Source organism: Anas acuta, chromosome 14 (assembly GCF_963932015.1).
Source record: "Anas acuta chromosome 14, bAnaAcu1.1, whole genome shotgun sequence".
Lineage (NCBI taxonomy): Eukaryota > Metazoa > Chordata > Aves > Anseriformes > Anatidae > Anas > Anas acuta.
In genome coordinates this window covers 13,733,146-13,760,581 of record NC_088992.1, presented here as the reverse complement: position 1 = coordinate 13,760,581, position 27,436 = coordinate 13,733,146, and the positions used below count along the sequence as shown (strand labels likewise).

Sequence of the window (27,436 nt, the reverse complement as noted above, 5' to 3'; positions counted from 1 at the left end):
CCCGTGATGTGCGCTGACTGCTGGGATGTTTCACTCCCTGCTGATCTCAGCTGGATGCTTTGATCTGCACCAGGATCAGCGTTCTGCACCGCGGCTGCAGGCAGTGTGCACACAGCATTTTGTGCAGCGTTTGTAGTCCTGCCCCAGCAGAAACGCCGCGTCTCTGCAGCATCCCGCAGCAGAAGGGCCATGGGCCTTGCTCTGCTGCCTGCCACGGGACAGATCAGAGTGAGGCCAGGAGCTCAAAGCCTGCAGCCCACCTCCAGCTGCAGCCTGGTTGCCACAGGGCCCATTGCTGCCTGTAATGCTCAGCTTCAGGCAGACGGTCAGTCCTACGTGAGACCCACCCAACAGTGATTTAAAGCATGTTACAACTCCTGATATTGATGACATCTTTTACAGATTGTTCTCTAACAAGGCATCCATACACCTATTTTGGATCAGGAAAAGCCAGAGCAGGCAGGCCCACGCGGCAAGTACAGCTCTGATCTGGATTTGTTCCGCACAAAGAGGTAGGGTCCCACAAAAAGTCCTTTCAAAAAAAATAATGCCCAACTGTCCTGGGATGGGAGCGTTAAGGGCAATTTTCTGTATCTGCAAGATATTTTTCAGCTCATTCATTCCAAAGACCACCTCTGGTAAAACTGCTCAACCTGATCTGTTTGTCTCCCCCCTCCTCCCCCAAGGTGGATTTCTGCTCAGCACGATGAGGAACTAAGACGTGCTCACACTCAGCTATGAAGCAGCCACCTGAAACCCAAGTACTGACCTGAAGCCTTGCTGGCACTGAACTGAGCAAAGCAGGCGTTTCCTGGACTAAAGAAAATAAACCAGGAGTCCGTACTATATTCTTAAATATGGTTTAATACTCTTCTCCATTTCTGTACATCACAACACCAAGATATCACTGCTTGGGATCTCTCTGCAGAGGCTATATAGTATGCAAAGGCTAGGATTTTTCACCCCCGTTTAACGTGTTTGTATGTGTAAGTGTAATACATATCAGTATATATTGATATACACATCAATATATAATGCAATATATATCACTGAAGAGAACACATTGATTAAAGAAATACAAAAATTTGGCATCATTTCCAAACTTAAATAGTAAAAATAAAAACTACAAAAAGGAGCTGCATACCCTAATGTATCATGTGAAACAACAAGCAGTATATTCAAAAATGTAAATTTACATCCAATTTTTCTGGTCTTGTCATGTCACATTAGACCCATTTACAATGGCAAAATCCAGAACATACCGCTTTGAAGACCGCAAACATGCTCAAACCTGGGTTTGTGCACATCTGCGGCAGACCCAGTCACACCTTCCGTGAGAGATTCCAGCTTTGATGTGAAAACGACAGCAAAGCCATCTGCCAGGTTATAAACCAGGGTTACAATTTGTATTGCTCACAATGACAGTAATTTTGGACCTCAAAGAACAGCGTGGCAGAAGGTTAAGACAAGCTCCACCTCCATTCAAGTGAAACAGGATTATTGGAAAAAAATGGACAGGTATGCAACGAGCAACAGTGGCTGCTTTTGACTGATGCACCCGGAGTGATGAGCCAGCAAAGACCAGGACTCCCGGGCACTAAGATGTCAAAGCGCCCATCGGAGAACCCAATAACCCTGAAAAGAAGCAAGACTTGTGTGTTACCTCGTGCCAGTGCTAAGTTCATCCTCCGCCTGCAAGACCATCTGAAAAACCCTTAGCCATTTCTAGTAGGTTGAAACGCATTCTATATAGCGGGCATGACAAAAAACTTTGAGTCTTGATGCAACCAGAAGTTTTGACCCATTAAGGGTGCCTTAGAGTTCAGCATCAGATTTACAGGATAATTGTGAGCCACGACAACAGACTTCCTTAGTGCTGGGAGATGGACATCCCCGTGGGTTGTGCTAACGTTCAACACATCAGTATCAAGGGCTCCAAATGCACCAGTACTAAGGTTTCAGTCAAGGGCTCCACTTACTAATTATTCCTATAAAAAATACCCGCTTCCACTGAAGAACTGTGGGTTCAATCAAATTCACATAATCAAGGAAACCTTACGCAGTCCTAAAGCAAAAAAAGAAAAAAAAAAGACTGAGGAACAAAACAAAATGTACCTTACTTCACTTAAATTGTATGTTTATTTTTGTCAACACTGAAAAAAACTGAAGGCTGCACTGCTCAAATCCAATTAAACCCAAGACTTCAGCAGCATTTTCATCGCAATCAATGAAGTGCATTTCCTAGTTTGTAAGAGCAGTGCTTCTGCAAATAGATTAAAGCACATTTGGCTGGTAAGCCTCCCCAAACCATCTGAATTTGCAAGCCACACCTTATAAGCTAGCACTCTAGGTAAGTGCTTTCTCATTCTTTTGAAGAGAATGAATGGCTCCAATTTCGTTACATTTCTTCTTCTGCAGTCTAAGCTGAGAGTGCCATGTAAATGGGTCACATTGCTGCAAAATGCAGCAATTGATTTCTCCAATCAAAGTAAAAAGAAACAAACCAGTAGGATCTTACTTCTATTAATTTTTGAAGGAAGAGGTTTACAGCAGTTAATGCATCATGAAGGTTAAAAAAATCATTTTCATAAAATACAAGAGCAACCAATTTCACCATTGAGTAAAAGTAAAAACTGGGATTCTTTTTAAATTAGTCCAAAGTGGCATATAGGAACTTAGTAGTTTGCTGCTGTACTGACACTATGACAAATCAAAGTGTAGGGTTTTGCTTTTTTAAATCCAATGTTTGTGGATCGAGTTCTGGAAATGTTCCAATTCTAAGGCAGGGATCTGTTGTGTTTTCCACCATGAGTTTGCTCCTTGGGTTGGATGCTGGAGGGGCGAGGCACGTTTTGCCGGACCCAGGTCGACTACCTAGTAGTCATCAAGGTCAAAAAATTCATCATCTCCTCCTTGGTATTCCATTCCCTGGAAGTCCACTCGGTACCGCAAGATACCTGGTAAAAACAACACACTTCAGCTTCTTCAAAACGCAAAGAGCTAGAGAGGCATTAAGCAGTTTACTGAGCCCTGTCTGCACATCGAGAGTTTCTCAGCTGAGTTTTCAGAAGGTAACTCTGCATTTGTGCTCCCAGACAGGCTCCAGCTGATGGCTGGCAGCAAACGCACAGCTATAGTGACAATGCCACATCCGCGTCTCAGCCTGATATAATTTGTCTGAAGGAAGAAACTCCTACCTGCCCAGCCTAGACCAGCTTTCTTCTGGCAAAGCTGAGCCTATTCTAGGACAGTATCTCCAAGAAAGGTCAGTAACAGGTAATTTGTTCTAATACAACTGCTCAGACTGAAGCCTATCAGTTAAATTCAGCAGGCAGTTGGTACTGAAGCAACTTTTACAGTAAGCTATACTCACTGGCTGTCTTCCTGGACTCTTCCTACCCCACGCACCAAGCCAGGTCTCTGGGATGCCTTTATCCCTGGAAATGTTTACTTAGGTAAATTCTATTCAAAGTGCAGGGACGGGAGCATGGTAGCAAACACCAAGCCACCGTGCAAAGAGCCTGGATCTGGCAGGACGAGAAGGACCTCTGAAATTATAAACTTTAAAGCTCACAAACACATTGCTCCATACGCAGCCTGACTATTCAAACTTGTTTCTTCCCAAGTAGCACTCTTTGTCCCCTGGAAATTCCTCTTTACATTTGTCTCTACATCCATCAGCCTACACACAGCAAGTGGCAGCATTTAGCATATCAGTAATGCATTGTGCTAGAATTGCTAGTCTGGGGAGGGCACAGTCTCTGGCAGGTGTTTTTGCTCTACCCTGCTACTGATTTTGCCAGGCTGAAGCCCATTAACTACCTGCACCTCTGCTGAATTAAAGGCTAAACTGGTTGTTGAGTTTAACAGAGGAACCAAATGATTACAGAACCTCTGCCTCTCCACAAAGTTGGGCCAATAATACTGTTTTGAAAAGAAGCTTAAGACTGGAGAGCAAAATATAGAGAAGTTCTGAGAGACAAGTAACATAGCCCAGTGCTTCAAAAATCCAGCTGCTGTTTGTCATGCACCATTTCTACATAGCAGGGCATGATCTTCCACAAAACATCTGTAGTTAGAGTGAAGCAGTTCACACCTGAAATTCAGCAGCTGGAAATACAGACAGTCCACCCTCTGTGCACTATGAAGGACAAAAGGACGCAAGGAACACAGTCTGAAAGTAACAGCTGCCTCACATGCAGCATCATCGTGCTGAATGTGGAATTAATTCACCTGAACACCCCTGCTGAACATGATAGTTTCTTACACTAGTATAATGGCTAGTAGGAATAGGACTCATCTGCTTTGTCTTGGCACCGGATTATCAAACTATTACAAAAAAAGACAAACCACAACACTTTTCTTCTGCAGTTTACCTCCGATTCCTCCAAATCCTTTCACAAATTGAGATCCTTCCTGTGATTTATCTGTAACAATTTCCAATGTTGCTCCAAATTTCTTGTAGTTGTTTGCGAACCACTCCAGAAGGGGCATGCTTTCTATCAGTTCATGTTCTTGGCCAGTCTTTGCAGATGTTTGAGAGGGGGGGAAAAAAGCCACAATATTAAGCTCATCGCACATTAACTACAGAGAACACTCCTACTACAAGCTGTCCTTGGCTTAAACATCAACAGTATCTTTTCTGTCCCCAGACACCTGCATTAATGCTCCACAGGCTCCAGCAGTCCGGCACACTTGCCAGGGTCCAGGTGGTAGACACCGCTGACACAACTGGCAAGTGTGCTGGCACAAGCACAGGACTCCTGGTGCTAAGAAATTAAGTTCTGACAGCCTTGTTTTGGCCTCTATACTACAGAAGCCAGTGTGGAAGTCAGAGAGAAAATGTCTGATTTATTCTTCCATTCAACTGTCGCCTCAGGCTGCACTCTTACATTTTCACTGTTTGGCTGATTTACTTTTTACCCTGCAAACAGTCCATAGGTATTATTCTAACCAGGCACTGTTTACTCTGGGAAATACTGATCTTTGCAAATACGGAGGCAAAAAGCAGAGTTTTGTAAGTAGAAGGTCAAGTGATTATTGGCATAGAAACACTACATCACTGCAGATAACATTGTAAACCTTCTGTGCACAGAAGGAATTGGCAATTACCCCAAAAGGAGGAAAAGCAGCTGTGAACGGCTGCCCTGGCAGACCTAAGGCAATACAGAGATGACAATCCCTTTTGCAAGGGACAGATTTAACTCTTTTGGTGGATGGATAAAGGTGGTCAAATATGCTGTCCTGCCTGTCACCTCAGCTCATTTCCACCACCTCTGAATTGGCAACATGAAAGATTGGAACAAAACAAGGCTAGAATCCAGGGGTTAGATTGAAGGAGAACAGGAGGAGCCACAGACTACCCTCTCAAAGTCTCCTCTGGGTGCCAGAAAGGTCATCGGGCTCATGTGCTCGTGACAAACTAAGCTCAGACATTCACAGTACTGCACTAGTACACTGAGAATAAATGTACCGGCCCCAAAGCTGAAATACCTCTTTATCTGTGAAGTGGGACTTATCCTTCTCCTGCTCAGGTGTCAAATACAGGATCTTCTCTTCTGAGAAGAGAGGGAAAAAAAATATTAGGTTGGATGAAGCTATCAGAAACAGGTTAAAAATAGCAGGAGCCTGAAGACGGAGCCATTACAACACAGAAGGCTTGGTCACTGACACTGCCTTCCGTCCTAGTGCATGCTCTGTGGAAAACTCAACAGGGCACACCAGCAGCATATAGTGCCAAAAACACAGAACCACCATACCACAGAAAAAAAAAAAAAAAAAAAAGCAGAGGTCCTGCCATAGGCTTACTGATTATACACAGCTCATGTAAATTTTGTTTCAGGCCATAGGGCTCAAGTCAGTTTCTCCTTTACAGCGCACTGGTATCACATTTATACTTACACAAGCAAAAGGCAAACTTGATGCCAGTGTTGTGACATTAGCACCCCTCACTGTAATTCTCCTCCATGGTGGAAGCTTGCTAGCTTCAGACTTATTCCCCAGAGCAGCTGGGAAGCTGCAAGCTATGAATCTGCCTACACAACATCCCCTTGGTCAGTTCCTTAAAGATCACCTTGAGGAGTTCCTCCAGCACAGCCTATCCAAGGAAGGTGGCTTAGGTGTTAAACCCCTCACAGATCTTTCGGTCTCACAGAAGTGCTACCTACCCTCCGTGCCTTGGCAGTGCAGAACGTATCTCATTATATCCAGGTTTTCATAGACTATCAGTATCTCTACTGCTCCCATTTCCAAAGCTTTTAGTGTATCTTCAACGCCGAAACAGTACTTCCCCGTGTCCTGACTGATTTCATCGAAGTATCGTCCTGTAGCCAGGATACAAAGAAACAGATTGTCACGCACAAAGATCAAGCCACATACATTTTTAACACGCCTGATACAAAAGCAAGAAGAGACCAGAAAAGAAGCAAATGGTACTGCCGAAGGAAGGCAAGGTATCTGATAGCATGTCGAAGCATGTACTTAGAAGATTCATCACCAGTAAGTCAGCTCTACCAAGCCCTGCCCTGTCAGGAAGTTCGCTCCATTTAAAGGCTTCCCTTAGTTATGAAACACTCCATGGGACTAACCCACCAGCAGACACTACATAACTTTGTTCTCTCCAGAGTAAGGTAGCTACTGCTGCTGTTGCCCTCCTGTACTTTCAGACCAAAAGCATGCATCTGCTGACAGTCAACCATGGGATCATTTTGACTGCCATCTTAAAAACAAAATAAGCCTTAATTCTTATCATGCTGAGATGCAAAAAAAAAAAAAAAAAGATTTTCCCCCCTCCCACCCCATTGTTACCAGAAGGCCTGAAACTAAGGGTACCTCTGAAGAAAGGAAGGAAGGATAAACAGGAGATCAGAGGAGCTCAGAGGGGAAAAAAAGCAACAGAGCAAACACTGAAAGCGTCATTCAGTCCTGCAGCATTTCAGAAGATGTTTGGAGAACTGTGCTCTGCCCAACACAGACAGCATTGCAGGGCTGAGCTAGCACACGCAGGCATTATCAGGAGGTCTAAATCAAGACCAGATTATTCAATGAAGCATACTTGGCTCAGGAGAAGGCTAAACATGTAGTCAGATACCTATTAGTTTCTTCTCTTGAATGAATTTCACATTGGAGAGGACCTCAGTTGACAATTCAATTGCTTGATTGAATCCATTTTCTCCTCCATAGGAAATGTCAACTAGTTTGAGCACTTTGGATTGCAACCGCTAAACAAGAAAGAGACAAAAAAAGTCTGTGACAGCTCTATTATAACAAAACTACTTCATAATGCCTCTTGAATAAGTACCCGGCAAGAGTCAGGGCATTAGTCTATTTTGTTCACTTTTAAGCAGTGGTTGTTGAGTCAGAGGGACCTCTGAATACTTAATACTGAAGCACAGTTTTCAGGCAGCAGTGCTATAGAGATCAGATTTAGTCGAGCTTAATTCCCATAAGGCTTCTACTTTAGATTTGGGAACACAAAGAACACGAACATCAGTTCCAAACCAGGGAGAACAGATTTCTTTTAGCACTGTTACTAAGAAAAGGAGATCTTACCTCCTTTATTAAGAAATAAAGGCATCTGTAGGGTGTCTTTAGGAAAGAAAGACTTCTTTAGGATACAAAAGATTTTTCATTTTGGTCAAATCACTTAAGACACCAAGGTTACATGTCTCCAGAGATGCAGCTAGTATTACGGTGTTACTACCGACAGATTAAACATTTGAGCTTTGCTCGGAAAAGGCCACTCACCTGGTCGAACATGTCAGATTGACTTAATTCAGTTTTGAAGTCTGCTGATCCAGCTAAAACGAGACCAGCCACGTTCACCTTGTCACCAGAAATGAACAGTTGCACAGCCGTCTCCGCTACCTTCCTTACATAGTTGTGTCGTTTTTCCATTCTCAAACGAGCGAAACGCAAGGCAGACTGACCTCCTCTACCTTTACAAAACAAGAAAGGGGAGGTAGTAATTTGGAAGTTGTTTAATTTGGGGAAGGTTGTTAGTACATGGTCCCCAGTGGGCCCAGAATAAGTGAACTGAAGGGCAGGTGCAGCCTTCAGAATTAGTTTGCTTCCAGCTGAGCTTGGGGTATTCAGCTGGAACAGCAAGTGAAAGGAGTTTTCATTCACACGAGGATTTTTCTCCACATATCCCAAAGCAGGATTTTTTTGAACATCTGCACACTTTATATCCTGTACCTCTGTTAAAAGCTATTTCCTTTATTACACTGCCTCCTATACCTTTCTTGCTGATGCAATGCTTCCCAGTGCTCTCTGCTACAGAAACTTACTGAAGATGTTTATTTCGTTTTGTCCCAGCCTAGTCTACAGAGAAGGATGGCAAGCCAGGAGGTAGCTGACAGACACTCAATTCATTAGTGGCTCACTAGTTCCACTATATTGCGGTGTCCTGTAGAGCTCTGCTTGCTCCATTACACTTCTTTACTGCTTGCAAGGAACAGGTTTTGTTTTTCCCAGTTGGATGCAACACCCTGAGATGCAGGTGTTATTACTTCTGCTAGTAATCTTTAGTGAAGACTGCCTCAAAGCCAAGTAAAGGGCCAGATGCACCAAGAAATAAACACAATAAACCAACCATGTTACTGTGATTTATTAATTTTGATAGAAGGCTCCGACTAGAGGCTTTGCTGTCAGACTTCAAGGGCACACAGAATGGCGTCCAGCTACACACTCACAGGCTAAGTTCCCTGCTTCTGCCCTCACATCCCACCCCACAGTATTTGGCTACAAATAGTTTAGAGATACCAAATAGTTCAGAGATATACTAGTGCATTACCATGCTTCTTTGGAAGATCCACAGTGAATTTGTGCAAGACTTCTCTTGTGTTTCCTTGAAGAGTTCCAAAGAGGGCACCGCTACCATCTATTACAATAAAGCCAAACTTGCTGTCATCAGAGAGCAGCGCTGTAAGAGCCTGGAACAGAAAACAAGAGTTGTCAGCAGCAAGCACCAGTTTATCCAGGACCCTGGTTCAAAAGCCTAGCAGGCACATTATACTTCAATAAAGTTCAGTTCCACGGTGATTTTTACAAATAAACTAGACAAAGAATTGCAGATCGAGGAGTCACAGAATCATGCAATGGCTTGGGTTGAAAGGAACCTTAAAGATCACCCAATTCCAGCCTCCTTGCCGTGGGGACCTGGGCACCTCCCACTAGCCCAGGATGCCCAAAGCCCCATCCAACCTGGCCTTGAGCACCTCCAGGGATGGGGCATCCACAGCTTCTCTGGGCAGCCTGTGCCAGGGCCTCACCATGCTTATATTAAAGAATTTCTTCCTAATGTCTAATCTAAATCTATTTTTTTTTTCAGTTTTAAGCCATTACTCCTTGTCCTATCACTGCACTCCCTAATGGAGTCCCTCCCCATGTTTTCTGTCAACTTCCTTAAGGTATCAGAAGTTGTTATAAGGTCACCATGGAGCCTTCTGCAGGCTGAAGAGCCCCAGCTCTCTCTGCCTCTCACAGAAGAGGTGCTCCAGCCCTCTGATCACCTTCGTGGTCTCCTCTGGACCCATTCTAGCATATCAGTGTCCTTCCTGTGCTGCGGGCCCCAGAGCTGAAGGCAGGGCTTCCTTGCCCTGCTGGCCACGCTGCTTTTGGTGCAGCCCCAAAAGCCAACTGCATTCCAGGCTGCACGTGCACGTTGCCAGCTCCTGTTTAGCTTCTCCTCCACCAACACCCCCAGGTCCTTCTCCTCAGGGCTGCTCTCAGCCCATTCTCTGCCCCACCTCTATTTGTGCTTTGTCAGGACTACCTCTGATAGCTACAAACAGTGCTGCCAGGACCTGAAAGGAAACCGGTGTTCAAGTTTGGGAACCATTTTCACAGCATTACCAGCTCATCACATGTCACATGCAGGTATAACAGCAAAATCCTAAAGAGTGGCTCTGAAAGCGTTAGGTGAATGGGATCCCACACCTCCACAAGGCTGCATCACCTCTCCAGCTAGCAAAACTGGAAGAGGAATTCTCCTGGCATTCCAGCCAGGAAAGCTGAACCCACAGAGTTAACTGCTTGGGCTATGTGTCAATCAGCTTTATACAGAGCACCAATACAGCCTGCCTTCCAACCCACCAACCAGCACAAGCTCCCTTCTGCTAGAGTCAGAGACCCCAGGAATTCCCAAAGGCAGGACGATGAAATGCCTCCAGAAGATGTTTCAAAGATTCAGCCTTACAAAGCAGAATTAAGTAACAGCAGCAGTTAACTGTCACGTGAATAACCAGATATAAAGAAGGCAGCCACAGCATTTGTTGGAAAAATTAAGTTGTCCAGCAAGTTTCTTCTCTTTAAACAAAGGAGCAAAATTCATCCTGTAATCTGACTGACGACTGAAGGACTGCCTGGTATCAAGGCTTCCAAGTTCCTTCTGTCCAATTTCCTGCTCAGCCCCAGTTCTGGTGGTGTGGGACACCTGTGGGTACTTCACCTTTCTGCTCCTTTTTGGAAGGAGCCTGTCAGCTACAGTTCCCTCCTAAAGGCAGCACAGGCTGGTAGGCACATCCAGCACACACATACTGCTCACTTCTACGTGCCCAAAAACCAGCATAGCAGGATTCCTTTTCCTGACGTTATATCCAGGCTAGCAAAAATACATTAGCAGGACAGAGAACTTATCAAGTTCCAGATGGTTTCAAGTCACTACTTTAATACGGCAAGAGTGATGGTGATGATTTACTCCACTGGACTCTTAACTGCCTGCACGCATGCCAGCTTGATTACTGGGCTGAATGGCAAGAATAAAAAACAGTCATCTTTATCCAAAATCCACACAACCAAGTCTATGGGTTTCAAGCTTAAAAGAAACAGAGACACTAAGGTTTAATGGAATCTTCTGGCCAAAGTAAATATTCTGTATTAATTCCTCAGCAGTGGGATGAATGAGAGGAGGAAGTGGCATATTACATTGCAATCTATTTAACTGGGACGGAGCCAAGCAAATCGTGTGACTGGAATGAATGCTGCAGCCAAGGTATCAAAATAAGTCATTGTAAATCCTACTCTTCAGAAATACATCAGGGTTCATATCCCTCTTGGGAAGTTACTTCAGTTTCACACAGGCAATAAAATATCTAGAGGAAATCTTATCAGATACTCTTGCCAGGCAGCAAATGACTACAGCTCTGATGTTCTCGATTCCCTCTTACTCCTCATGAAGTATCCAATGGTCAGTAATCCCCCAATTTCCCCTTCATTAGTTCTGTCAGCAATTCCACCTTTTGACCTATCAAGCACAAAGAAGGGACTGGTGCTTTTATTTCTCTTCCTTCAGCCTGGGCTGAGCTCCCTTTCTCCACCTCAGCCTAACATTGAAGATCATGTCCTTTTTCTGCTCCTTGACAGGTTCTCACAAGGCATCTGCTGGGTACTCAGCCAGACACCAGTCTCTCAAGTTCCAGCTGGGTGTTGGGAACCCCTAGGTTAAGAGCAGAGCTCGTCAACCACATCAGAATTCCAGTGCTAACATCACTCATTGCTTTTACAGCTAGAGTTGATTCTGCAGTGCAGACAATACCACATGAAACGAGCACATGTTCCAGAGGCACAGGAGAGCAAAGAGCCCCTGCAGAAAGGTGCTGGCAGTAATCACGTCATCAGCAGTGTCAGTTACCACAAGTTCCTCTCAAGTTACTGGCACTGCCTTGCAGAGCAAGGCTGCACACCAGCAGAGTATTTACAGCTGCCTCCCAGGGACAGCCCACTGGGCAGCAGCTACTTTTTTTGTATTGAATCAATGCCCCGAGGCAGGGGCTGCAGCCAAGACTGAATTAATCCCTTTGCTGATAGGGCAGAAGGCAGCCTACCTCCACCCACCCACTGCCAACAACTGCAGGGACAAATGGCTCCCTTGACTTTCCACCTCTGACTCTCTCCTGAATTCCCCTGCTTACCTCCTGGTTTCAGCGACCTATGGACACAGGCTCAGCAGAACCTTCATGAGTTGTACCTGGTTTTGATACTTCTGCTAGGTCAAAGACACGTTGGGATTTCACCCTCAGTGGGGAGAGGAGAAGCACAGGGACGTACCTCACAGCTGTGAGGCAAACAACCCCCTCCTGCCTGTGCTCCTGTCCTTTGAAACACAGCCAGGGATCAGGCCTCCAAAAACCCAACCAACCAAGCAGACCACATCACTGAAGGCCCTGTCAAGTCCATGTCAGCTGGGTTTGATAACGAAGCATTACGCCTCCGTCCACACACTGCGGTGAACATCATGGACACGAAATGCAATCAGTCTCCTAGAGATACTGAGACCTCTGCCAGTGCAGAGCCAAAGCAGACATACATGTACACACAAACTGACTTCATGAAGTTAAGCTCACTGCGATCCACATCAACACATGCCTCAAACCAGCCATTTCACTAAGGCAAGTAGATGCCAGATGAATATAACCCCATCTCACCCCAGATAGATCAAGTGCATGCCAGTGCTCCATCAAGGGGCTCAGGTAACACATCCGATACCAAGACTGGCAGCACTAATATTATCTTGGCTTTACTTTAAGGCCTGGCTTGGAATAAGATCTATGGGCCTCTAGCGTTAAGAAGAAAAAAACATTGCCTCCAATTACAGGGAAAAGCTCGTGTCCATGGGTAACAAACTGAGCAGCTGCTTGCTGGGCCATAAAGGCAGCTGTACCAGGAGCTAGACAATATGTCAATTCCTTTCACCAAATATCACACATTTTTGAATATTAGCCAGTCACAAGCCAGCCATTCAGGCTGAATTAGAGCCTGCTGTTACGGAGTCTGCGGGCTCAGGCACACCAAGGATTGTTTCAGTGAGTCCAGCAAAGTGCTTTTATTTCCATTACTGCAAGGCCGGCTGACAACAGGAAACTTCTTACCTCTGTGTGGAATTTGTTGTCACACAAATACAACGATGTATTGATTGGTTTGAAAGGTTCAAAGTCGATGTTGACCTTCTTCTCTTTTCCTTCTTCTGTCACAATTGTTCCACAGTAAACAACCAGACCATTTGGAGGTACTATAAAGGATACAATGCAATTTTAGATCACTATGAAAGACTGCAAGCCATAACCATCAAAAACTAACCATCTAGCCAGGAGACTTAAGACAGAATTGAATTTGAAGTTCCCAAGATTTTTACCTTAATTTTCCCCCCTTCATTTCTTCCCAGATCTCCACAGCAGAAAACAAACTCATTTACTGCACCTACACTGAACAGCTCAGGGCAGTGGCAGAAAAGTAACCTTGGACAGCACTGAAGGAAGGACTCCGAGCAGCACTCCAGAAACGTGTACTTGTTTGTTCAACCCAGGAGCTTCCAAACTCCTAGAGCCCTGAGAACAGCTGAACATCCCTGTGAAGCTTTCCTATTTCTCATACAGCACTGTATACACTGACCATCTCAGTGAAGGCCACTTGTCAGCGTAAAGATAAGAGTGACAAGCCCTTTCCAGTGCTTATTTTAGATGGGCTGGCTCTACTTCCTCCCAGAGCTATGGAGGCTTCATTGCTGCATGCCTACATTTCTGCTGGATGAAAACCCACTGGTTTAACGCAAGGGAATTAGAGCAGACCAGCTCTTAAGGCTGGACAGGTTTCAAAGAGTCAGCACTGCTAAGGGCCAAGTTATCCCACTTACCAAAGAGCAGGCCCCTCCTCCTACTCTAGTCCCAGGGGCCACCCCTACAGTAACCACCCAGAGGCAACGTACCTGGAACACCAGAGCAAAGCAGCACAGGCCAACAGATTTGATTAGCAGAACAGAGCACAACACGGGAACTTAAGAGTGCTTCCAAGTAAGGGAAGTCTGCCAGCACCCACACAAGCTAGAAGTTACCTTTGTTATAGAGTTTGAGTCTTTGTTGTACAGACGTGATGGCTCCCAGTACTGAAAGGCGATTCACTCGAGACTTGATGTTGGAGGCAGTGCCAAACTCATCCGCTAACATTTTTGCCACTCGCGAGATCTGGTCTTTGGGGGGAATGATCAACGATATCATGCTGGTACCATTGCTGAGAAGGGAAGAAGAGGGGTTGTGAGCAGGCACCAGTCAAAGCAATGTTCAGCATTCATACCACGTTCCAGACCCGTCTCCTCCCTCCTGCCCCACATTCCACCCCACCTCCAGGAAAGCTTTGACCCACTGCTATTGGTGTCATTCCCCTTCTGCTGGACAATAATGGGAGAACTATATAAAATAAAGAGTCTCTTCAGAGGATTTGCAGCTCACTACCAAGCAAGCCCTCCAAATGCTGCTTGTTTAACTTGGGATTCTACTTGGGGAGCAAGGAACATAGTTACAGGCTAGGGGCTGCCAGCTAAAAGGCATGTAAGCAGCCCCCAGTTGAGGTTGTTTAAAACAATGCAGCCACATACTTTAAGGACGTTTCAAAGCCCACTGCATTTGTTCTCAGACAGCTGGAGCACCAGCCAGCCCCAGAGTTGTTTTAACACATTGCTCTCCTCAGATTAATACCAAAAACCGAACTGGAAGGGTCATTTTGTTGCAATCTTCTACTTTTCTGCCTTCCTGCTAGCCCTGCTTCACATGAAACTCACTGACTCTGGCAGCTGCTTTAAATAAAGCGCTGAAGTACGTGACTGCTAGTTCAGAAGCACCAAGCCCAGGCACAGAGGCAGGAGATAAGACCCCACAAATCACAGAGCTGCCTTAAGCTAAATGAAAGAAGGTTGGTATTAGTTTTTCCTAGGGCTTTGGGAGGAATCCTGCAGAGGTCTTAATCCCCGAGAGCGCCTCGTGGGCCAACTGCATCCAAAGCCCAAATGGAAGCGAGGGAAGTCCCGTCGGCCTTCCAGCAAGTAACTCCCATTTGCTGGGGAAGTATCCTGGATGCCTGAAGTGCTGCTGCATCATCTCAGCGTAGCCCAGACCTCATACTGCACATTTAGTCACAGCATACAAATCGAATGCCTCATCACGCCCTCCAGCCCTCTCAAGGGCAAAAGCTGCACTCAGGGTTCTGAGTCAGATCACCGACAACACGCTCATCAGCCACAAAAGATTTAAGCTCTTACACAAACCTTTCGGTAGCACAAGCCACTGTAAGGCAGCACCTGCCCGCTGCCTCGTCAGGCTGCCACGCGCCAGCAGCCTCCCGAAGCGTTTGGGCTAGGGAGGCAGCAGGGAAGTGCTTTAAAAAGCATCACTTCATTAGCCTCTTTACAGAAGTTACACAGCCCTCTTCCAAAGATCTTCAATTCAGGCCAAGTTGAAACAGATGCTGGGTCAAATATGTCCCTGACCTTCCAGACAACTAATTGGTTTTAATATCCAAGATCCCCACACACGCTAATCGAGACAGTCGTAAAGAGACACTTGCACGCATTATTCCCCGAAGGAGCTCTGAGCCATGCTGACAGCTACGGCAGACTTGCAGGTCACACCAGCCAAGAATACTCCGTGTACCACTCAATTAAAGCCGCGAGCTGCCTCGGTGAATGGCACAGGCCTTAGGGGACGTGTAATGGCCTCCCGGTCCCAGCAGGCTCCTTTGAGCAAGAGGCCGACCAGAATGAAAGCGACTCTTCCCGACTCCTCTGAAAGCAGCACTCGAGGCAAGCTCGCACAGCTCGGTTCTTCCTCTGAAAGGAGATTCTCCAGCTTCCAGAGATCAGAAAGCTCCACGGCTGCTGCCCACCTGCAGGAGCTAAGGGGTACTCCTAGCGATGCGGCAGGCAGGAGATGGGACCCTCGTGCCCCTCGTGGCTCTCCTGATAGCATCAGGTCTCCTGCAACGCTTCTCTGTTGGAGTGACCGAACTGGGAGAGAGCAGACAGGGAGGTACAGGAGTACTCAGGGGTACAGCAGGGGGGAACAGCAGCCAGGACCCACTCTCCAGCACCAAAGCACTCATCAAGATGCCTTAAGTGCCAGCCGCCCCCAAATCCTGGCCCCTGGCCTCGTGTTATGTCCCGCTGCTCCAGAAACCCCACAGTGACAGGGGCACAGCGCTAGGTGCAGCGCTGTTACCTGGTGTCACACACAGCACCTCATCAGAAGGCAGCCACAGATGTCAGCCAGACTGCTGCAAGTCACACCGGGAACTTCACAAACCCCCCGGATCCTCCCCCGGGGACAGCCCCAGCCCGCACACCGCTGCTGCTGCCAACCCCCCCACGCGAGCAGCTTGTGGGGCAGCCACTAACTGAAGGAAGAGCACCCACTGCTCCCTGCCCTGCTCCCTCGGCCTCACACAAAGGCATGGCAGGGATCTGCGCACCAAGCAAGCGCATGGCCAGAGAGGCTGAGACCAGGCAGAGGCCAGCTGAAGTGGGTGTGCACGCAGGGGGCCGCAGAACTGCCTCACGCAGCAGGGACCACAGCAACCTACCCCAAACGAGCAGCTTTCCCCTTCCAAAGAGAGCTTGTACCTCAGCGTGACCTTACTGCAGGGTGCTCAGCTCTGAAAACTGTGGCTCTGTCTGCTGTAAGCCCCGCAGTGAGACAACACATAGCAGGGAATCGCAGAGAGCTACAGCTCAAAAATGCTTGGGGAAAAAAAAAAAAAAGTACTCTGCACAGCAAAACAGTGAGGAGGTTTCCTATCAGGCTTTGCACAATGCCTCAACAAGAACAGAAGGATTTCTGCACATCCTCCTGCACAGCTGCTGGATGAGCCGAGCATTTCAGAGCACCTTTCCTCTGGGAATGCCATACAGGAGATCACGGTGCTGGCTGCAGCCTCCACAAAGGGGCCTTGGCAAGGTGCAGCCCTAAAGGCAAGCGGCTCGGCCCCACATGAAGCACATGGGACGTTTGCCACCTGGAGGGCTGCTGCCAGCCCCGAACCTGCAGCCAGCACACCGCCAGGCAGAGCTTCATCACAGAATGGCTACAGGGAGCAATTAATTATCCGTCTGGATTAAGGGAAGTGCTCACACTGGCAGCTCAGGATCGAACGTGCAACGAGCTTGCTTCTTCCCCCATCACCCCCGGTGCTCCTGCAGGCAGGGGGCCCGAAGCATTCCTGGTTATGGTCGGCGCAGCAGGATCCCATGCTCAGGAGTGCCAAGGCTTTTCGGAGGCACAGGATTTCCAGCACTGCCAAGAGGCTCCACCACGTTTCAGCGCCCCCAAGACAAATTACACGAGATCAGCTGGAAGCTAATGCTTTCAGGCTGAACTAAGCCAGGCAGTTGCTGTCCTTATTCTGGGCTCAGGAGCGCCAGCACAGCAGCCAGATAGCTCCTCCATAACGTAGATATGTGCATCGAGGCGTTTGCTGTGTAACAACCCGGCATCCTCGTCCGCAGGACAGCACAAGATGTGCCATGCTCGTGGGACTGGAGGGCAGAACAACGAGGCACCAAGGGCACCTGCTGCGGGCTGCAGAGACACAGGGAGGGGGTGCACGGAGCACCAGCCCCTGGGGAGGTAGAAGCACTTCCCTGCTGGGTGCTATGGTTACTGATCACACCGTGCCAGCCCTGCCAGTAATTGGCAATTAGCTCAGATTTAGCGTGGCCTGGAAGCTACCAACATCAGGTATCTTGTCTGATGGTCTGTGCTGGAGATCGAAGCTCTGCCTTTGCTCCTAAACCATCCTAGGGGGACCTCCAACTTGGCTCCTAAAACCCACCAGAGCTGTTTGGGGGTAGGAGGGAGGCAAAAGCAAGTGGGCTTTGTTCTCCTAAGACAGCAAGTTCTTGCAAAGTGAGCTTTGTGGAGAGGACAGCCTGTTCTGGTACTGAAACCTCTGTGCTAGTACAGTTTGGATTTCAGATAACTGTACGACAAAACAAACGGTGTTCCCAGTCACAGAGAGGCCTAAAAGCAAACATTAACAGATTATCACAGCGGTGAGGTGCTGCATCGCTACTAACCTAGTCCCCAGAAAGCGAAGGTTCCTGCAAACAGGTGCCTGGGCACGCACAAGGCTTGCTCTCACTCCCTCCTGCTCTTACCAAGCTGTCTCGGCACCTTCCAGCAGCTGCGGTGCTTCAGGCTAAGAGCAGCACACACCAGGCTCTGCCCCGGAGGGATCTCACAGGCTTCACCCAGCCACGCTGCTGTGCCCAGTCTCACACCACGTCTGGCACCAGGAGCAGCGCTCGCTGCGTTTGCGTTTTGTTGTTCAGCCCGAAGAAGCCTCCACAACAGAAGGCAGGAGCGAGCAGCACATCGTGCTGGAGACAAGCTGCTGGAGACACATCCTGGATGGCTTCTGCTGCAGCCAAGCCTCCTGCTCCAGGTGGCCACCTTCAGCTGCAGGGCTCCGGTGTCTGCGCTTCCACCAGGTGACAGACAGCTGAGCGGGTCCTTGCACCTTCAGGGACACTACAAGCTGGCTTAGTGGCTTTCCAAGAGTTGCCACCATCCCACACAGCGTCACCGCAGTAGAACGGCCACCTGAAAGGCCACCAGAGCTCCAGAGGCAGCAGGCACCGACCTGGCAGAGGAGGGCGACCCCAGGCAGCGAGGAGCAGTCACAGCCCTGACCCCAGAGGCGTGCTGTATAAATAGCAGCTCCCGGCAGGCTTGGCAGGCAGCAGCTGAGCCGTGCTCGTTCCACAGTGAAGCATCTCACACTAACAGCACCCGGGGTGACCCGGAGGTACAGAGGCAAGGCAGGTCACTCATTCTCCGACTAAAAATGGGAATATTTTACAGGATTTTACAGGTGCTAGCTCCCTGAGCACCTTGCTTTCCCAGGAACAAGGGAGCACGAGGCCCATACAACTGGCAGGAGTGTGAGGCAGCTTTCAGGTAATCTACTCTTACCCACGTGCTGCAGCCAGGAAGCTTCCTGTAACCGCTGCCACGCTGCTTCAAGCGCCGTTACCTTGGGAAGGCAAAAATCCTGGCCTCCTCCCGCAGGGCTGCAGCTTACCAGGTGCACATCACCCCTACCTACACATCTGAGGCTGCCAAAGCTTTGTGAGGGCCTGAGCAGCTCCCTCGCTGCATGCCCATGGCCAGCTGTGAGATGGCTGCCAGGAATGTGCCCGTAACCCCAGGCAGAGCCTGCCACAGCCGGGCACAGACCTCAGGAGAGCCCCACTTCTGGGCAGCCAGAGCCCAGCAGGCGCACGGGGCTTCGGCAAGGGCTGCGTCGAGAATGCAGTCCCACACAAGCAGCGTGGAAGGGAAGAGGAGCTGACTGCCTGGGTTTGGTTTCATTCGTTCGTTTTGATCCTGTGTCTGAGCACAGATGTCGAGTGCAATACTAAAAAAAGTACACGGCCTTTGGTGTGGGCAAGTCCAAAAGCGCTGGTTTGGGTTCTCTTACACACCACAGGCCCAGGCACTCCCTGTTCATAAAAGCCTCGCATGTAGCAGCGCTGACCTTGCCAGGAGGAAGTTCCGTGCACAGGCTGGTACAGCTCAGCAGGTATGGCTGCACTACATGAACAGCTCACAGACGTGCCCTTTAAAGACTTTGTGTCTTTTAACAAGACAAAGTCCTCTCCAAATAGGAAGTGGCACCAGCTCACTCGAGATGCCCAATCTCGACAGCCGGCTGCAGAGGCAGAAGCACTGACACCTCCTGGAAATCCTGCCAGCCCACGAGCAGGGGATCTCAGCAGTGTAGCAGCGCTCCGGAGGCAACATCACCTGGAAGCTCACGCAGAGCCTGCACTGCCTGCGTTTCACAGGCATTTGACCAGCACAAATGACACATCTGTCTAGCTGCTGCTCGAGAAGCAACAGCTTTGTGATGTCTCCATCAGACAGGTGAAAACCTGCCCCGTTCGTTTCGTGGTCTCAAAGCACGGCACAGAGGGGACAGGCGCTGCACGGGTATGTGACAGAGCCCCCAACACCACTTAGTAGATATCGGGACCTACCATGACCCCCTATAAGTTTAAAGGAGAGCTGAAAGCCATGCCGTTGGCAGCATGTTTTACCGCACCATTTCAGCAAACACCTCACAGCTCCCACCGCAGAGACACTCCGCGTTTCACCACAGCATGTGCCGCAATTCAGGATAACTTACTACAGCTCCCAAGTGCCCCTCCCTGCTTCCAGCTCATCCAAAGAGGGATACAAAGATCTGGAGGAGATCGGATCCCAAGCACAAGTGTGGGTAAAGGATGTCCCTGGACCTGGCGCCACCTCAGAAGCACAGAACGGGTACAGGACAGGGGGTAAGTGTGGTTACGAGAGAAGGACTGTGGGGCCAGGAGGCCAAGTCGTTCCTTCTTCCAGAGTGCTGCACAGCACAAGCACTGACTGGAGGCAGTGATGCCCCGGGAGCACTGCAGATGGTTAATTCCCGTGTCTCTGCCCTGCACAAATGGGCATTGCCGAGCTGCACAGCATGAGGCTGTGCATTTACCTCCACCACGGCCCGCTCAGCACCAAGCTCTCGTGCTACAGCCCTGTCCCGGAGCCCTAGGCAGGAACCTTCTGTCCCATCCGCCAGAGGACACAGCAGTACAGGGGATGGCACACAAGGCACTGTGCAACCACACACAGCTTCAGCGGGGATGTTACGAGTGTCCTGAGAAGACGCTCTGTGCCCTCACCCTACCCCACCGACCCGAAGCAGAAATGAGAAGCCCCCAGAAGCCATGCCAGCCGCGAAGCCCAGCACCCAGCCCAGGGAGGTGAGGCTGCTTCCCACAGCGCAGCCCTCGCTCCAGCAGCCAGGGAGAGCTCCCCGCGGGGTGGCCGTGCTCCCCCTGCAGCTCCTGGCCTGCCGCCAGCGTCTGCCTCCTGAGCTCGGCAGGCGCCGTTCCCCAGGGACAGAAAGGAGGCGAAGGAAGCTCAGGGTCACGGAGCTCCCCTTCTGCAGGCAGCAGGGAACGTGGCCAGGTGTCACTTGTCCCGAGGCGATGCAGGCAGCAGGTAACTGAGCCCTCATCCGTGGGTCCAGCTCGTGCGGCTGCTCAGGCTCCCAGCTTCCTCCCTTCCTCAGCCGGAGCAGCTCCTGCACCAGCCCAGGCCCCAGCTCTGCGGGGCAGGAGGAGTCCCTGACTTCACCCTGTGCTGCTGGAGTGGGACCGCGTGCCATCGCCACGCTTCTGACAGCCGTGACTCACGGCGGGCTTGGTTCTGCTCCCCTGCTCTCCCCCCTCCCTCTGCAATTATTAATGCTCCAAGTTTAAAGACTTGTTGCATTATGCTAATGGGCCAGTTGGGTACAGGCTGTACACCCGGGGACTGAAGCAACAAATCCAGATTTGCTCGTTAAGATGTTAATGCCTCACAGCCACATGGGAACAAGGAGCCAACAGCGGGGGGGGGGGATCTAGTTGCCACAAAGCCAAAAAAAGGCTGTCCTGTCCTCTTTGGAGGTGCTCATCCCCATTTCCTACCACATCATTTGTCTTCAGCAGGCAGGTTCTCATTCATTAGCTCGATGTGAGGGATGACCCGCGCATGACTCACGCCGCTCAGCACTGACTGACGCCGTTGTGAGGGAGGGCACCAGGCCACCGAGCCACCCAGGGCTACAAAACCCCAACCTGAGCTTGTCTGGCACGTAGCAGCGCTCCGGTCAGGCCATTCCCTGCCACCTGCACGTACTCACACAGCGCTGCCTGATGGCTGCTGTAATTCAGGAGCAGGGGGAGCAGCAGGTGAGGATGCCCAGAAGTGAACAACTCAGTGCAGGCGAGCAGAGGGAGCCAGCAGCCCTCTTCTTCAGAGCCTCGCCCTGAGGGCGGTTGGGCAGAGAAGCACCAGTGCTCGGAAGCACTTCAGCGCAGGTACCAGCTCGTGTCACCACCTCTTCCCTAAACACCCCGTGTTTTAGTGACGGACCATAAAGCCACAGCAGAAAGCTCACTGCCAGTTCAGATCAACCCCCCAGCCACACCAGGGACACTCCTCTTCCAGTCCTTTCCACACGAATCCTTCGCACACAAAGGGGAAGTCCATTTTTACCTCGGGACTGGCCCAGCCCAGATGCCAGCAGACTTTTAGCCCACTGGGGACACCTGCACGAGGCGGGGGCTCGCTGTGCAGAGCTCCTCGAGGCTATGGGACTGCAGGCCTTAATAGGACATACCAGCACTGCAGCCTGCTGAGCACAGCACAGGCTGGGAAGCCAAGCAGCAGCTTGCACAGCGCTGCCCCTCACAGCTCACCCAGGTTCAAGGTCTCCATCCTGCACCTCACCCTAAGGGGAAAGCTGCAGCTCTGCAGAACCAGCTTCTGTACCAGGTGTAACACTGCTCCCACACCAAACGGATCCCCCAAGAAGGCAGGGGGGCCTGCTGCCTCCCTTCCTTCCTTCCAAAGGAAGCCAGGAACACCACGAGGCTGCAGAGGATGCCTAACCCACCCCAGTCACCCTCTAAGCGATGCACACAGGCACAGCCGCCCCCAGCAGCTGGCACAGCGTTCACAGCTCTGGTGTCACCTCCCAGGGGACCTCTGGAGATGCCCAGCACATCACCAGCAGGACAGCCCAGGGCTCACCTTGCTCTCCAGAGCCACCAGGACGTCCCAGCAGGTCTCAATCTCACTGACCTGCCCGGGCACCTAAGCAGAGTCACCCCAGGACAGCCAGAACAGTCCCACCACCAACTTTAGCCGAGCAGGCTCCCACTGCAGGGTGGGGAAGCAGCAGCTCGAGGCCAGTTCCAGAGCTGGGCCCTTCCACCAGGGCCAGCAAGACTCTGGGTGGACAGAGGGAAACCCAGCTGCACCCACAGCCTTCTGCAACATATGCTGGGTAAGTTGGTCTTGGGTAAGCCACAGGTCAGGCTCTCGCCACTCACACAGCCCCAGCGTGTGCTGCATTTTGCAGGAGATCCCATAAATCCTCACACCTGTCTCTACTGGTGGCTTCTTGCCTTGCATTCGGTTTCTCCCATGTAGCAGATGGAAGTTTCAGCTCGACAAAATCCAAACCCTAGTGAGAAACAGCCTGACCTCACTTTGCCATGGCTCCGAGACACCAAGATTTCCCCTTCTCTTCCTATTTCTCCACTCTCCTGCCTTACTGCATTTCCTCCCGTTAAACCTACCGCAAGTCACCCATTCAGGCCCAGTTTTTGAATTTGCTCAGAAGCCTGTGTGCGTCCTGCTCCTTCACCTTCCAAAATACCTGATTTGGAGAGAGGTTTTGATGCTCAATCCCTTCCCTCTCTATTTGGCTCTGCCTCCAAAGACACCTGTCTGGTTTGCTTCCTCTCCAGACACCTCTCAGGAGGTGTCTTAAAGGCAGTGAGCTCCTGAAGGTTTTGCCATTATAACTGGGCTCCCACCCTGCACTGGTACCCACTGTGCTCTTTCTCAGGGTCAGAAACTCGCTGTGTGCCCAGCAGAGGGGTTTCTGAACCGTTTTGGAGCGGAGCGCCCTCATCACCAAGACTCAGAGAAGCTCTCTGAACACTGTTCAGGGTGCCATCTCAGGCCTAAGCCTGCAAGGAGGCCGCTAGCTGTTGCTGGTACTTGATTTTGCCAAGCATTTACAGCTGAGATTAGCAGAAAGGCTGCCCGCAGTCCCGCTAACTATTCAGAGCTGCAAAGGAACAAAGAGGGATTGTCAATTTCATAGCGACACTGGAAAACTGCACGCAGCAGTAACAGGAAGGCCCTGAGACAGAAGGCAAGGGGGAAAAGAGTGGCTAATGCCACTTCTGCTCAAGCTGCTGCAACATCCAAAGGCAGCAGCACAGCCACAGCCACCCGGGAGCACAGTCCCTGACAGAACCCACCCGCACGCTGCTCAGAAAGAAGAGCCCTTCTGCAAGGGAGCTGCTGAGATGCCTGATGAGCACCCGAGCAGTTGGAGCCTTGGGGGATGAACGACAGGGGCAGGCTCCTCGCAAGGGCACCGCCTGCTCATCACCAGCCTTTCCCCTGCTCCACTTCTGTGCTGGCAGCAATTAACCTTTGCGGACAGGACTCGGGCCCCATTTGCTCTCCCTCACACGTTCTGCAGACGCCAGCTGCTCCCCTGCCCTTATCGCCACATCGCAGAGACCAACTCATTAACTCCACAGCACCAGAGAGCTCGCAGCCCAGCTTGGGAAGAGCTGGGAGGAGACGAGAGATACCTCTGGGAGGAGACGAGAGATACCTCTGCTTTGGGAACGAGACAGACAGCAGAGTTTGGAGGTTAAGGGTTTGGTTTGGTTTTGGTTTTGTTTGTTTTTTAATTGCTTTGCCAGGTTCTTGCAGGCCAGCTACCAATAAGAAGTGCAGCTCTCCTAAGCAGAGCGTGACGAGTAACAGCGGGCATTCTGGCTAGGATGTTACCTCACAATATAAGAAGCAGCCTCAGCCTCGTGGACCTCCAGCTGCTCAGTTTCTGGTGAAGCTGCAGCTCCAACCTTCTCCCCTAGACCTCTGGCCAATGCTGCCACTTGCCTCAGCTGTCTCAGACACGATAAAAGCATTCCCTTGCTCTCGTGCTTCCTTCACATTTTGATAATACCCCACAGATCTTACTGAGGTTGTCCTGAAACACCAGGGTAACAGCAAAAGCACCCCAAGTGCCACGGATGAATTCAACGCCGAGCTCCGGCCTCCTCCAATTTCCCTTTGATCCACTGCAGGAACAGCCAGCGCCTGAAACTGGGGCACTGCTGCTGGGTCACTATTAGGAGCACATGAGTAAGGGAAGGTGGAGACACCAGGGAGCTCCGGCCCTCCACGCCACCCTATTTACAGGCTTTGCCCCCTAACCCACCCCAGAACAGGTCTTCCTACTCGGCAGGAAGGGGAAGCGACTCTCCCGGCGGCAGGAAAAGCCTGTTTCACGGGCTGGTGCCAGGGAGCCCAGCGCTGCTGAGAGCTGCAGCACCTCTTCCCCTCGCCAGGCCCAAATAACAGCTTCGGCTGGGCCTCCTGGAAGCACACCAGGCATTCACAAAGAGCCAGCGTAACCCTGCTTAGGGTGAGGAGTGCTGGCGTCAGCAGCTGTCGCCAGGTGGGGTTTAGCACCAGCACACACGGTTAGCAAAGCAGCAGCAGTGTCACAGCACCTAGGAGATATCGGGACCCTGAGGGCTCCCCTAACGCCCCTACACACACCTCACTGCACTTGGAGCATCCCCGCTGTGAGGCTGAGCTGGGGCAGGGCACACAGCTGGGGAAGAGGGGGGACATCAAGGCTGCCCCAGGAGGCTGCTCAAAGGGCGCGCCTGTTCCCTGCCAGCCCTCCTGCCTCACTCCTTCCAGGAGCTCTTGCTTAGTTTCAGCCCTGACTTCTCCAACATTCACCTGCCTGAAGGGATGGACAAAGAGCCACTGCTCCACGCGGACATCCTCGTGCTACCATGTTCTGAATTGGGAAGGGCCAAAATGCTAGCTAAACATTCCCCACCTACACCCCACTCTCAGCACTGCAGGCTGTTTCCACAGGCCGCAGCAGGCGCCTGGAGCTGCCCGAGCCCTCCCAGCACCGTGGCAGGAGCGGCTCACACCCCCCGTGCCTGCTGGGACCTCCCCAGGAGCACAGTGCACGAAGGCAGAGCTGCGCGGGCAGCTCAGGCAGCCAAAGTCCACTCTGCTGCAGGCGAGGGCAGCGCCGGCTCCACGTCCCCTTACTGTACACCCCAACCCCACACAGCCACATCCCGAGCCAGATCAAAAAAAAAATCTATCTGTTAGGAGAGGCCCGGCTTGGGTTCTCGTCCCATTTCCCTCTCGTTAAGGGCGGTTTTTAACAAAATGCCGCCCCGTGCTCGCTCTCCAGAGGGGACCAGCCGCGGGCAGGGAGGGCAGTGCGGCCGAGGGGCCGCGTTTCGGTGCGGCCCCCCCCTGAGCGCGGCCCCGGCAGCGCCCCGAGCGGCCCCGCGCCATGTTGGCCGGGGCAGGCGGCTCCGGCAGCGGGCCCGGGGCGGGGAAGGAGGGCGAGGAACGGGGCCGGGAGCGGCTCAGGGCACGGGGCCTGCCCCGCCGGGCCCGGCCCGGCCGCTGAGGGGATGGGATGGGGAGGGGGGGAGGAGAAGGGGGGGGGGGGGGATGAGGGAGACGAGAGGGGCCCCGCGCCCCCACCCCGCACCCCCCCGACCCCTCCGTGACGCACCCGCGGGCCGCCTCCAGGCTCTTGATGAGCTTCTTGATCTTCCAGATCTCCACGTTGCGGTCGGCAGCGCTGGGATCGTCCGCCATCTTCTCCCTCCTCCTCCTCCTCCTCCTCCTCCTGTGGCGGCCTGAGGCGGCGGCACGCGCGCGGCGGTTACGGCCCGGCCCTCACGGCCCCCCCCCCCCCTCCCGCACCAGCCCCCCCTCCCTCCCTCCCCTCACACCTCCCTCCCCTCCCCTCCCCTCCCCCCCCGCTCACCTCAGGCCCGCTCCTCCCTCCCCCCCCCGGCGGCGCGCGGCTGGCGGCGGCGCTGACGTCGGCCCGCGGCTGCTCGCGCTCCCCCTCGCCGCGCCGCATGTGTTGCAATCGGCTCACGTGGGGGGCGCCCTGACATCACTTCCGGGAGAGGGGGGGGGGAAAGGAGGGAGGGGGGAGGGACGCGGCGCGCGCTCGCGGGGCGGGCGGTGATTGGCTGCGCGGCCGCGCGGGGGGTTGTGGGGGGTGTAGTTCGCGGTGTGCTACCCCCCCCCCACTCAGGGACTCCGCGGGAGGTATCGCGAGAATTGGGTGCTTAAAGGGGACGCTTCATTAGCGCCGGGGTAATTAGTGCCGGGTTAATTAGCGCACGGAGCTGAGGGGTGGCGGTGAGCGGCGTGCACCGCCCGGCCCCGTGGGGGGCACGGGGTGTCGCGACAGGCGGGGCGTGTCGCGACAGGGAGGGGCGAGAAAGGGGAGGGCAGCCGGGGGGGTGTCGGGGGCTGTGAGGGCGGTGGGGGGGTGAAGGGGATGAGGATGAGGATGGTGAAGATGAAGGTGGTGGTGATGAAGAACATGAGGGTGGTGGTGAAGACGATGAAGATGGTGGGGAAGATGAAGATGAAGGTGGTGGTGATGAGGGTGACGACATGAGGTTGATGATGGTGATGAGGAAGAAGACGGTGATGAAGATCAAGAAGATGATGGTGGTGAAGATGAAGAAGATGAGGGTGGTGGTGAGGAGGATGGTGATGAAGGAAGATGATGGTGATGAGGATGATGATGGTGGTGAGGAAGAAGATGGTGATGAAGGTGGTGGTGATGACGGTGAAGAAGATGAGGGTGGTGGTGATAAGGATGATGGTAGTGATAAAGGTGATGGTGGTGAGGAAGATGATGGTGATGATGAAGATTGTGGTGATGAGGATGAAGATGCTCCCCTGCCCTCACCCCGCGGGCCCCAGGCTGCAGCAGGAGCCCAGCCCCACCCCAGTTGTCCCAGTGTATCCCCCCCAGCCCACCCAGCACCCACCCGCAGCTCAGGCTGGGCACAGCAGCCCCCCTGTGGGGGCCGTTTCCGAACCTTTTCCCCCAAAGCCGTCTGTTCTCAGTGCTCAGCTCCTTGCAGCCTGCCCAGGGGGGATCCGCACTCCCAGGCCCTGCTCCCACAAAGGACAGGGCTGGGGCTGTGCCGGGACGGAACGAAGCCACCAATTCACACCCCCAGCACACACCC

At 51.7% G+C, this 27,436-nt stretch overlaps 1 protein-coding gene across 1 annotated transcript; it reads right to left on the bottom strand.

Annotated features, from left to right (window-relative positions):
- Positions 1-844: 844 nt before the first annotated feature.
- On the bottom strand, positions 845-26,341 carry ETF1 (eukaryotic translation termination factor 1). The gene is made up of 11 exons (XM_068697880.1): positions 26,203-26,341; positions 25,945-26,071; positions 13,829-14,004; positions 12,870-13,009; positions 8,795-8,933; positions 7,747-7,937; positions 7,091-7,220; positions 6,168-6,323; positions 5,494-5,558; positions 4,377-4,524; positions 845-2,957 (listed from the first exon to the last, which is right to left on the bottom strand). The coding sequence occupies exons 2-11, from the start codon at positions 26,028-26,030 to the stop codon at positions 2,875-2,877; spliced, it is 1,314 nt and encodes a 437-aa protein (XP_068553981.1). The 5' UTR covers positions 26,031-26,071; positions 26,203-26,341; the 3' UTR covers positions 845-2,874.
- Between the last annotated feature and the right edge of the window lie 1,095 nt (positions 26,342-27,436).

Bases quoted from the DNA above. Each gene is read 5' to 3' on its own strand.
- ETF1 (XM_068697880.1), bottom strand. From the start codon at position 26,030: ATGGCGGACGATCCCAGCGCTGCCGACCGCAACGTGGAGATCTGGAAG. The intron at 14,005-25,944 runs GTGCGTCACGGA...TTCCCTTCTCAG, and splicing joins AGCCTGGAGGCGGCCCGCGG to CAATGGTACCAGCATGATAT. The intron at 5,559-6,167 runs GTAGGTAGCACT...CTCTCTTCTCAG, and splicing joins GCACTGCCAAGGCACGGAGG to AAGAGAAGATCCTGTATTTG.